The sequence below is a fragment of the Megalobrama amblycephala genome, linkage group LG13 (assembly GCF_018812025.1).
Source record: "Megalobrama amblycephala isolate DHTTF-2021 linkage group LG13, ASM1881202v1, whole genome shotgun sequence".
NCBI lineage: Eukaryota > Metazoa > Chordata > Actinopteri > Cypriniformes > Xenocyprididae > Megalobrama > Megalobrama amblycephala.
The window spans coordinates 21,231,310-21,250,679 of record NC_063056.1 but is presented as its reverse complement, the minus strand read 5'-3'; the positions used below and the strand labels follow the sequence as shown (position 1 = coordinate 21,250,679).

The following is a 19,370-nucleotide window of genomic DNA, read 5'->3' as shown; positions in this document are numbered from 1 at the left end:
TAGCTGAAACAACTTCAGTCATAAGAGTAAACAATGAAAAACTGATATTCTCCAGAACAACAATGTAACACCCTCTTGGAACAACAACTCTCAAAAATCCCCCGGTGAAAGTGTTCATGAAATAGCGATGAACCCCTAAAGCAAGCCAGATATCTAACAAATCCCCCCCCCCCCCCCCCATCCTCTGTGAGTGTTTACAATGGACTACTCACAGTCTCATAGCTAACATACATTCATAAAACACATATACACACCCTAATGCACACCCAACCTGGGGCATTTTTTTACTATCAAGCATAGAGGCAGTAAAACTGCTTAATTAAACCATTAATATTTCATGAGCTCTGGAGAGCTGTGGAGGGGCCATGAGCTAGCATTGGCAACGTTAAGAGAACGAGAGCGAGAGAGTGAAAAAGACAGACCATCCGTCCAGTAGAGATAAGCACTGTGCTTATCCTTCTCACAGCAGTGGGAGCAGTTTTATAAGCTGCACATTTATAAACGATTGTGCCCCTGGTGGCCATACATGCTCATAACATATACCCCCACACGCAGTGACAGAGTGCCGCCCGCACAACCGTTTACAGCCATCCACAATGAAATGGCTCAGCATGAAACGGCTCACTAGTGTGCAGGACTGTGTGTGTGTGTGTGTGTGTGTACGAGAGAGAGAGAAAAGAAACACGACTATAACAAAACATTGATAAGTTAAATCTTGTTATTGTGCCTGATGAAGAACTGCAGACTATGGGGGCAGTCCATTTAAATTCCTTCGTTTAGCAACATTACAGCCAAGCTATTATGAGCTCCGCTCTCACTTCAAAGCACCTTGCTGAGAAATAACAAGTATGTGCTTTCATCTTGCTTAACCAAAGCTCTCTGAGACACATCGATCTCGAATAATGAAAAAGTGCAAGTCATGAGGACAGGATTTTCTTCTCTCTGTTGTTGTCACCTCACACCTCTTTCTCACTTGACTCCTCTTCCATTCTGTCTCTCAAATCCAGCCCGTAATCTGTCACTGCTCTGAGCTGCAAGAGATGAATTTACTCATCTCCCATGATGCCTTGCCTCTGAGCAATGGGTCACATTCACACAATAGTCACGCCTTTAGCATTTTAAGATGGAATGCACACTCTCTCCCTCATGAGTCCCTCTATTTAACTCTCCACTTTCCCTCTTAGGAATCAGAGGAAGGTGGGCCACTTCCACCTAAGGAGGATGTGGGAGGAAGCACATCTCCAAATTGGCCGCACATAAAACGGACAGCCTGCCATTAAGACTGAGCTGGGGATATCCATGAAGTGATAGGTCTTAGAGAGTAGCATCGTAATGATGCACAGCCTGTCTTTCAAAAGTCATCTTTCATTTGCCTTTATATCCTGGCTCCATCCAGTGGGCTCAGCCGGACATTCCTGGCTTGCCTCCCAAGCTCATGATCAATTTATGAGATGTTCACTCTTTATCATGTCCTCCGTCCATCTATTCATCTGCCTTGCTTGTCTTAGGGGCCATTCACATAAGTTCTTGCTATACATGCATTAGACAGTGTCTTTGACTGTTGTGATGTCATTCCTGTTTTTTTTTTTTTTTTTCTTTTTTTTTTTAAAGATGCTGCAGAGCTCAACAATGAGGATGGGCCATAACTAATGTTATCTAGCTGGCTAACAGATGCGGTTTTGTTGAAATTACAAAAATAATTTGTGATAAGAATGTTGGTAAAAACACATCGGAAACATCAAGAATGTGTTGTTGAAAATTACAAACCAATATGTAATGTTTTGCATCGGATGCCATCGTTTTCCAGCAAAAGTGTGTTATGCATTTATGGAGTTACATTTATACACTAAAAAATATTTTCATGATTTGTCATCACAAAATTTCTTCTTTTGTCAAATCAACTTCAATTATTAAGTTAAATAATTAAGGTTAGTTAAACAAAAAAACTTCATATTTAATGAAAAAATATAAATATTTCTACTAAATATATACACTGCTGTTCAAAAGTTTGGGGTTGATAAGATTTTTTTTAATGTTTTTTGAATGAAGTTTCTTATGCTCACACATGTAGGCTGCATTTATTTGGTGAAACATTTAGTAAAACTGTAATGTTGTGAAATATTATTACAAATTAAAAGAACTCTTGTAATTAACAAGACATAATGTAATTGTAATTAACTCCTGGAAAGGCAAAGTTGAATTATCACATGATCCTTCAGAAAACATTCTAATATGCTGATTTTCTTATTATCAATGTTGAAAAATATATATTTTTTCTGGATTCTTTGATGATGAAAGTTAAAAAGAACAGCATTTATCTTTTGTAACATTATAAGTGTCTTTATTGATCAATGTAATGTATCCTTGCTGATTAAAAGAATTGCTCATTCAAAAAATCTTACTGACCCCAATCTTTTAAATGGTAGAGTAAATGCCTTGCTAATCTGTTAAATTGATAATTCGTTTGTGGTGAGTCCAGTGAAAATGTTGACAGGGCAAGTAAAAATCTGAACTGCTGACTAGTTAGAATGTTCTCTGTATCAGTGTTTCTATATATTATGTATAATGTCAATTTTACTTACATATTCTATATATGTAAGCAAAATGGACATTATAACGAAAATACACCTAAATTCATCTCCATTTCTTTTTTTGGAAGGCAAGAACATATTCTGTGAGAACGGCTCTTTTATCATCTTGATCAACTGTTTAACAATCACTCATATTATCCATAACATGCCTTTAGTGCTTATTTTTTTCAGCCAGTTTTGGACACTGTAAGGAGTGGAAATCTGTTTTTTGAAAAAATGAAGGCATATAAGGGAAGAAGAAGAAGAAGAAGGAGGAGGAGAAAGGTCACATAATGCGATGGGCTGAGTGATCTTCCACACCAATGGCTGTAGGGGTTGAGTTTCTGTGCCACATCCACTCTTGGAAAAGAGATCACATCATAGCTCTGAACTCAGTAACCGGCCCCATTCCCTTCCTAATAATCAATCTCCAAGCGCAGCACCACTGCTATCCCATGTCACTCCTAGAGTATGTCTGCCGCATCAACTGTCCCACGGGCCGATCCGATAACCCTATCTGAACCCTCACAGGATCACACATGGCGCCAAGAAGCCAAGGTCACCCAGCTAGGACTCATCAGCTGAAACCTAAAACTCCTTTTTTCTCTCTTCTCTTTTTTTAACCTCCATCAGTTCTCTCTGAACTCTCATTTCTTCAGCCTCGATTGTTCTGTTGCTTTGCAACTATATATGACAAGCTACCAACTCCACAGTGGTAGAACAACATTTTTTAATTCAATAACCATTGAACCACGCTGAATTATAACGAGATAAAAACTGTTAGCTCACCACTTGTGTCAGTGACAGTGGTTCCTTCTTTCACAACAGGGATGCAGTTCTCCAAGTAGACCCCATCTCGGTAGCATCCATTGGTTTCTTTGTCCGGCGGAGGCTGGTCCCAACATTGGCATGGCGTCTGCATGATGCCACAGGGCCGATTGGAGGTACTATAGGTCAGGCAATCCTCCAACCATTGGCACAACATTTGACAGGCAGCCATGCTGGGGTTACGCTTCCCAACCACAAGGTACTCCACCTTAAATTCCCCATCCCCATTCCTTGACCCGGCACCTACTCTGGGCAGCCCTTTCCGGATCTGCAAGAATTGTTTCCCAGCTTCCAGGAAGGCAACGTGGGTAGAGGCATCGCACAGCTTCACCACCTCGTCGAAGCTCTCCATTCCGAGGAAGGTTCGTGTCGTCTCCAAGAAGGAGTCAAACTGGAAGGTTCGGTGTTGTCGGGGAATGCAGTCTCTGGTTGGTTTTGTGACCTTGATGAAGATGGTGTAGCGCCGCGGGTCGGGGTTCTGCAGGGTCCAGGAGCAGGGCGTACTGGGAAATACAGAGGACGAGAGGAAGAATCCAAAGAAGCGACTCTGGACCAGCGTGGAGCAGGTGTCAGACTCCGGACCAGAGGGGGCAGCATTAAGCATGTCCAACCGCAGCAGTTGAAGAAGAGGTATCAGCAGCACCAACGATGAACAGTTCCGTAAAAATTTTGATATCATGGCTGTAAACGACAAAACGGTTTGCAGAAAAGGGTGAGGCTGAAGATATCTGAACTCTTTTTTTCCTGCGTCTTTTCTTGTGAACGTAGGATCAACAGCCTTGTTTTGTTGACAAGCCAATATTCTCAGATGTTTGCGGGACCATCTGAACCGACAGCTCAGGATGAGAGGGAACTTTGGCTCATTGATCCAGTTTGCTGTCCATGATGCCAAACGCCCTCAGAGAGATCTGCAGGATTAGAGAAGACAGAAAAAAGACTGTATGAGCCAGATGGGAAAACAACAGCAATTATCTATTGACCAGATAAAAGTGAACATAATAACTTCAGAAGTGTGTAGACACCGACATGGCTGACTATGGTACTTAGGAATTACCACGCTGGGCTTTATCGATCGAGAAGTGCCACACCTGTGCTTCACATTCAAAAAGAACTCTTTGTTCCCTGTGAAGCAGTCACTTTCTACAAAAACGTCATCCTCAATCTTGTATTTCATCAGTGAGCTCAATAATTTGTCCAATTATGGGGCAATCAATTACAAAAATATGAACACCTGCTGTCATTCATTATTTCCAGTGCATTTGCTTCATGCCAAAATGATCAATAGCCTCAGTCCTCAGCAAATCATTAGGCTAAAAGCGGCTGGATCATCTCTCAGATGGGCCTGATTGTCATTTTTTTCCTGACAATTGAGTGTCTTGTGCAGTTTTACAGCACTTAAAGACAAGAAATATGTGAGGTCATATGCAAGAGCAGTAGACAGACATCTTGGAGACTATTCTGATGTAATCGCAACATTTCCATGTGTCATTAGTCACTTTACAAAGTGAGCACCCCGGCACCAGGCTCACCCCAAGAGCCATATACTATACAGGAAGATACCATGCAGATTTTATTCTAGGTTAATCATCCTTATCTAAAGGCATTAGCTTTGTTCCTCATATTCGGCATGCTAAGAAATGAGACAAACCCAGACGGGGAAAAAAAAGTGCACTGAGTCATATGGGTTTTAAATACGTTAAATACTGGAGGATTCTGGAAATGGATGAAGAACAATGGGAAGCTTCACATTAAGTGATGTGATATTTATAATAATCATCATTTCTTTAATATGCGTAATGAATATGTTCAGCAAACTTAGTACGTTCCATCCTCTCAGTATCTTTAATAAATATAGCAGTCGCTATCTCTGTATATAGCAGAGTATTGTCTGAGATTAGGAGTTTCCACATCCTGGATAATGCTGTTATGAATGTGTGTGGGTGAGATCGATGTGTGTGTCTAAGAGAGTGTGCATTCTTTAGCAAATGAATGAAACCAAAAGATGTGTGTGTGTTTATCTGTGTGTATTACAACTACAGAACTGAATCCATTTTTGTGAATGTGCAAGAGTCTGTGTAATTCAATGTTAATTTTTGCACTGTATTTTGTTTTAGTCATACTTCATCTTTCAATGAAAATGTCCTTTCAGTCAGTAATTTATTCATTAATTTTAGTTCATTTTACTTTACCTGAAATAGCATATAAATTTGAGTGAGCTAAAATACCCCTTTTGCAGCTCAAGCCGGGCAATCCCATTATGACTGGATTATTTCAAATAATTCGGTTTATATTTTTCTATTTTCTTCTATTTCTATTTCTACTTCTATTTCTCTTCTCAAAACTTTGTTTGTGCATTGTTCTTGCAGCAATGTTCTCCATACAAAAAAATGCTATTATGTATATTAAACATTATGTTATTATATTAAATGTATATTAAACTGTATGTTGCCTTATGATATTCATTCAAGTTTCACAAGCCTGATTCACAAATGTTTTCACTGAAGCAATGTCAACTTGCTGTTCAATAATTGAGTCAGATTCAGTTTGGACACCCCTGGTGTAAGAGTTTGTATTTTTGTAAAACACTAACTCCCAAACCTTAACCTCTTTCACTACAGATTGCAATGCTGGAGTCCTAGTGACACGGCCTAGAGTAAAAAAAAAAAAAAAAAGACAGACCAAAATACGTGGATGTGACTGACTGCGCAGGTGGTTTCGTTTTTTTATTGGCAGATAATATAAAAAAAGCTCCAGTTGATCTCAGCATGACCTCAAACATTGCCTTACACAGACACACACACACACAATGGCACATATCTGTTTGGTCCAAGATAAGCTATGTTCAGGATGCTCAGAGCAAAAGTCTTCAAGTGAAAGAGTGGGTGTTTTTTGAACAGAATAAACAGTGCTTTTTATGCCAGTGGTATCCGTAATGAAGCTGGAGGGTGTAATCATCTAATCCATGGCTTAACTTAGCCTTGATGTTAACCAGGACATTCTCAAGGCTGAACAGGGGCGGTTATAGACTGTTTTTAGGGGGCTTTGTCTGTTGTCTCAGCACCCTTAAAACTATAATCACATATCTGAAAGATCAGGCCAATATTGCTTTAAGAAAATTTATAATTTTCACATGGTTTTTAAGTCTTATCACTTAATTCAGTACTCGCGCGCTGTGATAGATCGTTTCTGTGCACGCACACAAAAAGCCGCCTCTCAGACAGCACAAGAGTACACACAAAATTATGTTAAAATGCACGTCTTGATGAGTATCCACGTAAACACAGTTGGTCATGTCTTAAGTGAACGAAAATATCGGATGTGTGTCCATATAACTGATGTGTGTATTAGGTCTTAAAGGTGCCCTAGATTCAAAATTTGAATATACCTCGGAGTTCAGTACATGGAAAAGACATACATTGAGTTTCAAACTCCATTGCTTTCTCTTTCTTATGTAAATCTCATTTGTTTAAAAGACTTCCGGAAAACACGCAGATCTCAACATAACACCGACTGTTACGTAACAGTTGGGGTGTACGCCCCAATATTTGCATATGCCAGCCCATGTTCCCAACATTATGAAAGGCATTAGACAAGGGCAGCCAGTAACGTCTGGATCTGCACAGGTGAATCAACAGACTAGGTAAGCAAGAACAACAGCGAAAATGGCAGATGGAGCAATAATAACTGACATGATCCATGATAGCATGATATTTTTAGTGATATTTGTAAATTGTCTTTCTAAATGTTTCGTTAGCATGTTGCTAATGTACTGTTAAATGAGGTTAAAGTTACCATCGTTTCTTACTGAATTCACGGAGACAAGAGTCATCGCTATTTTCATTTTTAAACACTTGCAGTCTGTATAATTCATAAACACAACTTCATTCTTTATAAATCTCTCCAACAGTGTAGCATTAGCCGTTAGCCACGGAGCACAGCCTCAAACTCATAGAGAATCAAATATAAATAAATACTTTACTCACATAATTCGAAGCATGCATACAGCATGCATGACGAACATCTTGTAAAGATCCATTTGAGGGTTATATTAGCTGTGTGAACTTTGTAAATGTGCTGTAATATAATCGAGAGCTTGTGTGGCAGGGAGCACGCGAATTAAAGGGACGGCACGCTGAAAAAATCAGTGCATAGTTAATGATGCCCCAAAATAGGCAGTTAAAAAAATGTATTTAAAAAAATCTATGGGGTATTTTGAGCTGAAACTTCACAGACACATTCAGGGAACACTTTAGACTTATATTACATCTTGTGAAAAAGCATTCTTGGGCACCTTTAAAGTGACAGCAGCCTCATAAATCTTCTGTTTCCTATGTTAATAATGTTAAACAACAAAAGAAAAAGAAACTAAATAACTTCTGTATCTGTGTATTTTTACTTTGTATAGTAATACCTTTTTCACAAACACTGTAAAGTACTGTTTATTTTATTTCTATCTTTTTTCTCTTGCATTTATTTGTGCTATTATTGCTTGTTGTTATTATTTTATTATTTTCTTTGTCTTTTTTGCTGTGATCCGACCAGGCCAGAAGAAAAAAATTCCTCAGTGTCTAGCAATTCCATATATATATATTATTTTTTTTAACAGTAATACTTGATAATAATAATGATATGAAGACAATTTTCTGTTGGTCAAACAGTAGCCTAAACGTGTACTGGTTTGAACTGTACTGCAGAAAGACTGGTATCATTATAACGTTTTTGTATTGACTTGGTACCAATTTAAGTACTGGTTGGGTACTTTTGACTTACTATATAGTAATATATTGGTGCCAATTTACAAAGAGGCACCTCTTGGTAGGCAATGTTCTCTTGCTACACATTCTCACTGAGGGCTAAGCCCCACTGAAGATCAAATCCTAGAATTGTCCCTGAGGCTGAACCACATGAAACACCTCTACTGATGCAGGGATGAGCACTCGTCCATTCTTCTCTTCCCCAAGAAATGTAACTATCCTAGCATGTCCTGTTGCGCAGTGGCCCCTCATTACAGACATGTCTTGTTTATTGATCGACAGCAGTGATACAACAAAAACTGCTATTCGGTTATTTGAGCCCAAGCTTTTACGCACCATGTCACTCTGGGAGAAAAGCTGTAAAACTTACATTTTGGATACAAAAGAGCCTGGTAAAAAACAGATGAGTCTTGACTGGTTTTAGCTTTAAGGCAAATTCACACTGCACCGACAGACACAGACCAACGGCGACAGTCACCAGATTACAGCATGTCACTTCTCAGACATTCCAAGGCTGACAAATGCAGATTCAGCATGTTTAATCGGCCAAAACATGCTTTGACAGACGGCAACAGACAACAGTGTCTGTTTCCGTCTGTCGCTGTAGTGTGAATTGGCCTTTAAATGGATAGTTCATTCCAAAATGACCAGTTCATCATTTACTCACACACGTCATTTAGCTGAATGTTGCAACTGAAACAAGCTGAATCATATTTCTAAATATCCTCTTCTGTGTCCACAGAAAAAGGAGAGTCATACAGATTTTAACCAATATGAGGGTGAGTAAATAACATTTTCATTTTTTGATGAACTAACCTGCCATTGGTGGATAGATAGATAATTCGCTTGTCATTGGCATTCATAGTCAAATACATTTCCTAATCTGTCACTCGCGCATGTCAAGTAGGGGTGTGCCGCAGAGCCAATATCTACGGTGGCCCAGTAGTTGTGCACAACACAACGAAATTAAAAAAGCAAACATAAGTTCACAACACAACGGAATAAATCCACAACACAACGGAATAAAGCCACAACACAACGAAATCGAGCCACAACACAACGGAATAAAGCCACAAGACAACGAAATCAAGCCACAACACAACGAAATCAAGCCACAACACAACGAAATCAAGCCACAACACAACGAAATCAAGCCACAACACAACGGAATAAAGCCACAACACAACAAAATAAAGCCACAACACAACGGAAATGCTCCCGACCACTAGGGGGCTCTCAGTGTTCGGTATTGTTAGTATTCCTTCCAGTGTTTTATAGAGTCGGCAGTGATATGAATGCCACGATTAGTTTCAACAGTATATAACCACTGTATATCAACATTAAATATTAATTCAAAATCACTTGAGTGCACAATAGCTTCATATTTATACCCGTGAATGATTTGACGCGCTACCACGGCGAATGATCTGGAACGTCTAACAATTCCACCAAGTGGTTAAAACGTATAATTTGTATTCATTAAAATTACTTTTAACATTTAAAAACAGACATGTTCAAATTACAAAGCTTGTCAGTCTTTGGAATTTGGACATGTCTGTTTTTAAATGTTAAACAAAGTCATTGTAATGAATACAAATTATACGTTTTAACCACTTGGTGGAATAGTCAGACGTTCCCTTCATCTGTGGTAACGCGTCAAATCATTCACAGGTATAAATATGGAGCTATTGTGCACTCAAGTGATTTTTAATTAATATTTCATGTTGATATACAACGTTTACATACTTAAAACTAATCATGGTATTGATATCTTTGTAAGACTGTCGACTTTATAGAACATTGGCAAGGAATACTAATATTAATGAGCTCTGAGAGGCCCCAAGTGGTCGGGAGCATTTCCGTTGTGTTGTGGTTTTATTTCGTTGTGTTGTGGCTCGATTTCGTTGCGTTGTGAACTTATGTTTGATTTTTTAATTTTGTTGTGTTGTGCACTACTGGCCACCGTAAATATCTGTGACAGTCCCAAAATTATTTATACCTGTATTCGGATAAATCCAGAAGTGGGCGTTATGGCATTATGGAAACACAGGCTGCTTCTCACATACTATTAGCAGCCTTGGATTCTAAATAGGCTATGCCGGAAAAAAATTCTCAAGCAGAAAGAGCTCATGTACAGCCACTAGCTTCTGGGAAGGTGGGTAGATAAAAAAGAGAGACAGTATAGAAAATACAGGTATTTTCTCATAGCAGGATAATGCCATGATGGGGCCTGCTTTCCACATTCATTGGGCAGAAAAGAAGCCATTGAGGATCATTGTGATGTCTCCAAACTCTCGTAAAATACAAATACCTTCATTCATTTAGACTTCTGCCCTGTTACACTGTGTTGAGTTCTGCATGCCATTTCATTATCCCTTTCACTGTCTGTCATGGACAGCATGTAATCATAGCATATTATGGAAATGCTTAAAGTATCGCTGTTAGTTTGTGTTAAAAACTTGGGTAGGTAGAAAACGATGATGCAGGAGTTAGAGGACAAACTGACAAGAAAGAGAGCGACAGATAAAGTGAAAGACAGAGGGATAGAGAAGGGAGAGAAGACAGGCTGTCATGTCTCATGGGTTCTCTCGTTCATCGCCGTCTCTTTCCGCACTCCGCCCCTTATTTATTTTTTCTTCCTCTCAAATTAAAGAGCTACAATGACACCCCAGCGAACAAGGTTATTTGAGCAAACAGAAGGCAACAAGCATCGCAGCCTCTTTCAAGACCAACCTCATTCTCCTCTATTTGCGCTCCAATGTCTGTGACAACAAGCGCTAGGCCTCACGCGGTCGTGGAATTAAAGAGATAATTATCTGTCTCTGGTGATGAATGTGTTTACCGTGCTAAATGCCAGGCCTTCTTTCATCAACTTATAAACCGTTGATTTTCCTATCAGACAAAGTACAGGATGAGGAGGGATCTTGCATCAGAAAATAGTTAATGTCAAACAGAGGTTCTTTTGTTCTTAAAAAGTCCTTTTGAGTCCCTCTTATAGGGATAGTTCACCCAAAAAGTGATCATTTACTCAACCTCGTTCCAAACGTGAATGGAACACGGAACACGAAAGAAGATATTTTGAAGAATGTTCAGGTTCAGGCAACATTGAATTGATGGAGGGGGGTTGGTGGTAGTTGTATGGAAAAGAGCAGCTTATTCTGCAAAAAATTCTCTTTGTTCCATTGAAGAAAAAAAAAAATGGTTTCCAAATTATGTGAGGTTGAATAGACTTTTCTCTGAACTATTACTTTAATTTCAATGTTCAGTGCTTCCTGTGTTAACCTTAAGCTAGGGAAACAGATCAGAGGTTGCAGTATTCTTGCTTTGGAAAGGGGTGCGGAGCAGACTTATCTATGCTGTCTCAAGCTCTCTGTGAACTAAAGGATCAGAGCTTGCCTGGGAGATTTACTGAACAAAGCTAAAATCGTCTTTAAGTCTAAAATTAGGTGAGGGGTTAAGGAAAGAGATCTGCACAACCTTAAAAACACACTACTGTATAGTGTTTCCGCGATTTTGTACTTCTTTTGTACAGAATTTTACAGCTCTTGCAAGTCAGAGCTGTAAAACTTCTTTTTCTTCTCCATAATTTTTCAACTCATACCCATTTGTTTTAGATGTGATTCTTATGGAAGGTATTCCTAATTTTAACCAAAACCAAAGGGTCAAGGTCAGACTAGGTAACATGATACATTACTGTATAGGGAAAACCTGTACCCTCAGGGGTACAATAGTTTTTCACTGGGACAGTACTGTACCTTCAAAATGCACACCTCTGCACCTTATACCTTAAGGGTGCATAATAATACTTTATGGATGCATGTTAATGTATAAAATTACATTTGACCTTTTGAGTGTACTGCTCCAGTAACAAGCTGTACACCTGAAAGTATAGTGCCCTCCGTGGTGGATGCAATGACTACACCATTTGGAACCATACAATATTTCTGTCAGGACCACTATCGTCAAATATGATTGATAATGCATAGAGGTTGTATTGGCGGTATGATTCTGTTCTGGGCAAGAACTCTAAGAGCAGGGAGAGCAGCAATAACCCCCCCTAGGGTAACAGAACAGAACCAACATATGCAGATATCATTAATGTCATGATTTAGCATACACATATTTCAAGAATAAGTCTGATTCAAGGGAATCATAAGCCAAATCCTGATTGACGAGAGGAGGAGCTGGGGATGGAGGAGGGTAATTTGCTCCTGAGAAATGCGATAGCTGCTGATTATACTGATGAGTTTATATATGAATGCTGTGATAGGCGTCGTATTCCTATAGGTTGACGCGAGTCACCTAGGAGTCAGCTGATGCAAGCTTGACTGACGTGACCTGCCAGAACTGACGCGTACGCTTGATTTTATTTTATTTTATTTTATTTTAGAGGGCTCTTAAAAGCATTAAATGGACAGTTTATTTATTTATTTATTTATTTAGGGCTCTTAAAAGCATGAAATGGACCGTTTTTTACAGCTTCTTGCTTTTATCACAGCTCAAGATCATTGCCATCAGCCAAATCAGTGTTTTCATGACAGTTTCCTTCTGGCTCCAGTGTGATTAGTCACATGGCATTGCCTTGACTCAAAAGCTTCTGTGGTAGCAAAGAATTCAAATGATGCACAAGGGGTCCTGCACCAGCAGAACCATTGAATGGGAATGCTAACAGATAGCTTTCGCCATGTATTATAGACCTACTTGACCTAAACCAAACCTGTTGTTTCCTAACGCAAAACTCAGATGGACGTATCACACTGAGGTTGCTCAGAGACAGACAGGGGCCATAATGCTTTGACAAGACAAAAAGGAGGAGATGGACAAACTGGCAGGGGATGGAGAGAGTGTTAGAAGGACAAATGTTGAGGGGGAAAGAGAGAAAACTGAACATCTGTTTGTGTGATGATCTAACAGGCTGCGTCTGCATGCTCTCTTTCCCCTGGCACGCCTGCTCCGGCACTGTTTGTTTTCTCTGTCATGTCTGCCACAGACTAGCGCTTACCTGACACTAATTTCAATTAGGCGTCTAACTGTCTGAAGAAATGAATAAAGCTGAAGAGCCACATCAGAGACAACAACAGAGACTGTAGGAGACAGATAAAATATAAACAAATGGACACAACATCAAGTATTTAGTAGCGTCTAACCAAGTACGCACTGTGCTTTTTTAAAATGTCCTTTACGATTGTTGCGGTTCAAATTGTATGATATGAGCCCTGTGAGATCTTGTGTAAAAGCCAAGGCAGACATAAGCATTTTTTTTTTATGTCAGACAATTTATCTTAGGGTGCTTTCAAGGTACTAAACAAAAACTTAAAACCAACTCAAACCACACAAGGGTTGCCAGGTTTTCACAACACAACCTGCCCAATTGCTACTGAAAACTAGCCCTAAACTAGCCCAGTCCCCCAGTGAAAATCACGTTCTGGGGGGTAAAATTTAAGTTTTTGTCAGGGTTCCCCTGGTAAAAATTCACATTCCATGGTCGCGTCAACCCGCGGACATGAAAAACAACCCACGGCATCAGTTTTTGCGGGAAAACCACAGACTTGGCAACACTGAATCACACCTCAATCGTTTTAATGACATTTGATAGTAACTCTATCGCCCCCTTGAGTTCAGTACTGGACTGCACCTTTGCATTTATGTACTTGTGTGAAATATGGCTAAACAGAAGAAATTTTGTGGAAATTCCCTATATGGAGATGTTTTGGGCATGTATCATGCTAATTACTAACTGTGGACTCCCTCGTATAGAATAATCCAGATTCACCAACATCAGAATGAGGAAAGAACAAACCGAAGTGCATACGCACCTATTGTGAATCTGAAGCATGAGAATCATTTCTGCATGTATAAGACTTAGTGAATGAAACCCAATGTCTCTAATGAATCTATTTTAAGCTCTTTTCATTTCTGGCTAACATACATGATGCCTCAGCCCCATTATTACCTTCACCGACTGATTATATATGAACCAACAGTTCATTAAATAAATAGCCTAATTCCTCCTCTTATCCAGCTTCCACATCTGTGTGCGCTTTGTCCATCCATCCAGAAGATACCCAGAGGCATCATCCCTTCACATGAAAGAAAGCAATTATCTCCTCCCGTACACTACACCCGTGCAGGGGCTTGGAAAGGATACGGCGCTGAATACTACCCTAATTGGGTTTCATGCCGGCAGAATTTACAACATCTGTAACTCGGATTATAGTGGTACCAAACAAAGAAAATTACAAAAGTGGTTTTACAAACACTTTTATGGGCTGTTAATGATAAACGCATTCATTGCTGCAGTGGTTCGTCACAAACATTTACAATCAGGGGCTCAGTTAGCTTAAAAGGGGTCCTTTATTTCCGGAAGCAGGGTGACAAAATGAATCAAGCGTGGCTGGGAAAAACACTGGCCTCTGTGTGTGTGTGTGTGTGTGTGTGTGTGTGTGAGTGAGTGCATTTCAGCGTGCAGACAGTGTTTGGGAGAGTTCGGGAGATGAAATGGCTAATCGCTCATAATTCACACATCTCGCAGTGGGGCTGTTGCAGATGGCGTCGAGACTGTCCTCTTTTCTCTCCATCAGAATCAATCCCACAGATAATGAGTGCTTTGTGCCTGAACATAATCAGATACATATGAGAGGGAATTGTAGTGAATATCAAATCCAATCAAGCCATATCACGTCCACTGCAAATGAGCCAGACAGAGCATTTGGGTTTTAAGAGCAGGTTTTGTACCCTGAGCTGTTACGTTGTCTGACTGAACCCACTTGTTCAGGGAGCACGTCTCATGGGTTTGATTCCATCATCTTCCCTCGTGTTTCTTTCTTTCTTTTATCGTAATCTTTCTTTCTTTCTTTCTTTCTTTCTTTCTTTCTTTCTTTCTTTCTAGGTCCATCCATCCATCCATCCTCCTTTTCTTCTTTTCACTATTCCAATTCCTTTCTTTTGTCCATCTTTCTTTCTTTCTTTCTTTCTTTCTTTCTTCTTCTATTTCCATCCATCCATCCATGCTCCTTTCTTTCTTTTCACTCTTCCAGTTCCTTTCTTTTGTCCATCCATCCATCCATCCATCCTTCTTTTTCTTTCTTTCTTTCTTTCTTTCTTTCTTTCTTTCTTTCTTTCTTTCTTTCTAGGTCCATCCATCCATCCATCCATCCATCCTCCTTTCCTTCTTTTCACTATTCCAGTTCCTTTCTTTCATCCATCCATCTGTCCTTCTTTCTTTCTTTCTTTCTTTCTTTCTAGCTCCATCCATCCATCCATCCATCCATCCATCCATCATCCTTTCCTTTTTTCACTATTCCAGTTCCTTTCTTTTTTTTCTTTCTTTCTTTCTTGGTCCATCCATCCATCCATCCATCCATCCTCCTTTCCTTCTTTTCACTATTCCTGTTCCTATCTTTCATCGTTCTTTCTTTCTTTCTTTCTTTCTTTCTTTCTTTCTTTCTTTTGTCTGTCTTTGTGTCTCTTTCTTTCTTCCTTTCTAGGTCCATCCATCCTCCTTTCCTTCTTTTCACTATTCCAGTTCCTTTCATTCATCCGTCCGTCCATCCATCCATCCATCTTTTTCTTTCTTTCTTTCTTGGTCCATCCATCCATCCATCCATCCATCCTCCTTTCCTTCTTTTCACTATCCCAGTTCCTATATTTCATCCATCCTTTTCTTTCTATCTTTCTTTCTTTCTTTCTTTCGTCCATCTTTGTTTCTCTTTCTTTCTTCCTTTCTAGGTCCATCCATCCTCCTTTCCTTCTTTTCACTATTCCAATTCTTTCTTTCTTTCTTTCTTTCTTTCTTTCTTTCTTCTATAATCATCCATCCATCCATGCTTCTTTCCTTCTTTTCACTATTCCAGTTCCTTTCTTTCGTCCGTCCGTCCATCCGTCCATCCATCCATCCATCCATCCATCCATCCATCCTTTTCTTTCTTTCTTTCTTTCTTTCTTTCTTTCTATTTCCATCCATCCATCCATCCATCCTCTTTTCCTTCTTTTCACTATTCCAGGTCCTTTCTTTCATCCATCCATCCGTCCTTCTTTCTTTCTTTCTAGATCCTTCCATCCACCCATCCTCCTTTCCTTCTTTTCACTATTCCAGTTCCTTTCTTTCGTCCATCCATCCATCCTTCTTTTTCCTCTTTCTTTCTTGGTCCATCCATCCATCCATCCATCCATCCATCCATCCATCCATCATCCTTTCCTTTTTTCACTATTCCAGTTCCTTTCTTTTTTTTCTTTCTTTCTTTCTTGGTCCATCCATCCATCCTCCTTTCCTTATTTTCACTATTCCTGTTCCTATCTTTCATCGTTCTTTCTTTCTTTCTTTCTTTCTTTCTTTCTTTTGTCCGTCTTTGTGTCTCTTTCTTTCTTCCTTTCTAGGTCCATCCATGCTCCTTTCCTTCTTTTCACTATTCCAGTTCCTTTCTTTCATCCGTCCGTCCATCCATCCATCCATCCATCTTTTTCTTTCTTTCTTTCTTTCTTTCTTGGTCCATCCATCCATCCTCCTTTCCTTCTTTTCACTATCCCAGTTCCTATATTTCATCCATCCTTTTCTTTCTTTCTTTCTTTCTTTCTTTCTTTCTTTCTTTCTTTCTTTCGTCTTTGTTTCTCTTTCTTTCTTCCTTTCTAGGTCCATCCATTCTCCTTTCCTTCTTTTCACTATTCCAATTCTTTCTTTCTTTCTTTCTTTCTTTCTTTCTTTCTTTCTTTCTTTCTTTCTTTCTTCTATAATGATCCATCCATCCATGCTTCTTTCCTTCTTTTCACTATTCCAGTTCCTTTCTTTCGTTCGTCCGTCCGTCCATCCGTCCATCCATCCATCCATCCATCCATCCATCCATCCATCCATCTTTTTCTTTCTTTCTTTCTTTCTTTCTTTCTTTCTTTCTTTCTTTCTTTTCCATCCATCCATCCATCCTCTTTTCCTTCTTTTCACTATTCCAGGTCCTTTCTTTCATCCATCCATCCATCCGTCCTTCTTTCTTTCTTTCTAGATCCTTCCATCCACCCATCCTCCTTTCCTTCTTTTCACTATTCCAGTTCCTTTCTTTCGTCCATCCATCCATCCTTCTTTTTCTCTTTCTTTCTTGGTCCATCCATCCATCCATCCATCCATCCATCTTTCACCATTCCAGTTCCTTTCTTTTTTTTCTTTCTTTCTTTCTTGGTCATCATCCATCCATCCATCCATCCATCCATCCATCCATCCATCCTCCTTTCCTTCTTTTCACTATTCCTGTTCCTATCTTTCATCGTTCTTTCTTTCTTTCTTTCTTTCTTTTGTCCGTCTTTGTGTCTCGTTCTTTCTTCCTTTCTAGGTCCATCCATCCTCCTTTCCTTCTTTTCACTATTCCAGTTCCTTTCTTTCATCCGTCCATCCATCCATCCATCCATCTTTTTCTTTCTTTCTTTCTTTCTTTCTTGGTCCATCCATCCATCCATCCTCCTTTCCTTCTTTTCACTATCCCAGTTCCTATATTTCATCCATCCTTTTCTTTCTTTCTTTCGTCCGTCTTTGTTTCTCTTTCTTTCTTCCTTTCTAGGTCCATCCATCCTCCTTTCCTTCTTTTCACTATTCCAATTCTTTCTTTCTTTCTTTCTTTCTTTCTTTCTTTCTTTCTTTCTTTCTTTCTTTCTTTCTTTCTTTCTTTCTTTCTTTCTTTCTTCTATAATCATCCATCCACCCATCCTCCTTTCCTTCTTTTCACTATTCCAGTTCCTTTCTTTCGTCCGTCCGTCCATCCATCCATCCTTCTTTTTCTCTTTCTTTCTTGGTCCATCCATCCATCCATCCATCCATCCATCCATCCTTTCCTTCTTTTCACTATTCAAATTCCTTTCTTTCGTGCATCAATCAATCCATCCTTCTTTCTTTTTTCTTTATTTAATTTTCTTTCTTTCTTTCTAGATCCATCCATCTCATTTCCTTCTTTTCACTATTCCAGTTTCTTTCTTTCTTTCTTTCTTTCTTTCTTTCTTTCTTTCTTTCTTTCTTTCTTTCTTTCTAGGTCCATCCATCCATCTTCCTTCTTTTCACTCTTCTGGTTCCTTTCTTTTATCTGTCCTTCCTTCCTTCTTTCCTTCTACAGTGGACTATTACACAACGGCTCATGCGACAATGTTTAGACTCAGAGGAAGACCGCAAGGGCTGAGGTTGCCATTTGGGAAAGAGCCTAAAAAGACATGCTCTGGCTAATTAAAAATTAAAAGTCCACTCGGTCAGTACTATTGTACAAAGCTTTGATAGCACATGAGGCAGAACTAAGGTCTTGACCCCAGCAGCTGAGAAACTAAATGACCTCACATCATCCACGGGGTGACATTGACGCCAAACATTGCATGCTTCTTCTTATACACACACAGACACAGTATGGCTCTCATCAGCTCCATAACAGAACTAACAATCCCACTCTGTTAGCATGAGTCAGTTCTCACCCAAAGACTATAGGGGACATCTGCGGCGGGAGACGAAAGGGGGAATTAGTTTGCTAAGGACAACCATAACCAGGAGTATTGCATCATAATTCTATGACACACACACACACAAAAAGATATCTGAACTGTTTTTTGGTCTTGGATGGATGACTCTGTTTTTTTGTTTATCCAGTATAACATGTCCTACGTTTAAATGACACTCTTTTAGGAGAAAGGGAGAGCTGTCACACATAATCGGGCTTTAATGTTGCAGATAATAGCCTTTGTTAATGCATTAGCCAGAGACTGTATTATCATTCCATATTTTTTTTCCAGGTTCCTTCACTTTGACCACTTACAAATGATATAGGATATGATAGAAGAAGACATCCCCTTAAAAACATTGCTCATTAAAAACTGTAACATATTTAGATATGAGTTCAGCATATACATATAGTATATAATTAGGGAAAATTAAAGGAAAACATTTGCTAATTAAGTAATTCAGTATTGCATAAAATTGAAAACCATGTGCCACTACGGTTCATTAATACACTAATATTTTGAACCTAATATTACACTAATATTTTAAAATATTTTTTATGTAATATAAAATACTAAATGCAATATTCTATGTAAAATTATTCATTTTTATAATTTCTTCATTGGTTTCATAAATGTATTCTTTTAATTATATTATGTAAAAAAAATAAAAATAAATGAAAATACTGTCAAAATCCCCCATTAACTGGCAAAAAAAAACCCCCAAAAAACAAAACACTATTATTCAATAAATTGTTAAAAA

At 39.0% G+C, this 19,370-nt stretch overlaps 1 protein-coding gene across 12 annotated transcripts in view; it reads right to left on the bottom strand.

Annotated features, from left to right (window-relative positions):
- The window catches only part of adgrb1a (adhesion G protein-coupled receptor B1a), a 116,627-nt gene that overhangs the window by 81,411 nt on the left and 15,846 nt on the right, over nucleotides 1-19,370 (bottom strand). For all 12 annotated transcript variants that reach the window (XM_048152060.1, XM_048152063.1, XM_048152058.1 and 9 more), the window contains exon 2: nucleotides 3,360-4,306. In XM_048152060.1, the coding sequence (XP_048008017.1) occupies nucleotides 3,360-4,077 (718 nt within the window). In that variant the 5' untranslated portion in view covers nucleotides 4,078-4,306. The remainder of the gene's footprint in view (nucleotides 1-3,359; nucleotides 4,307-19,370) is intronic.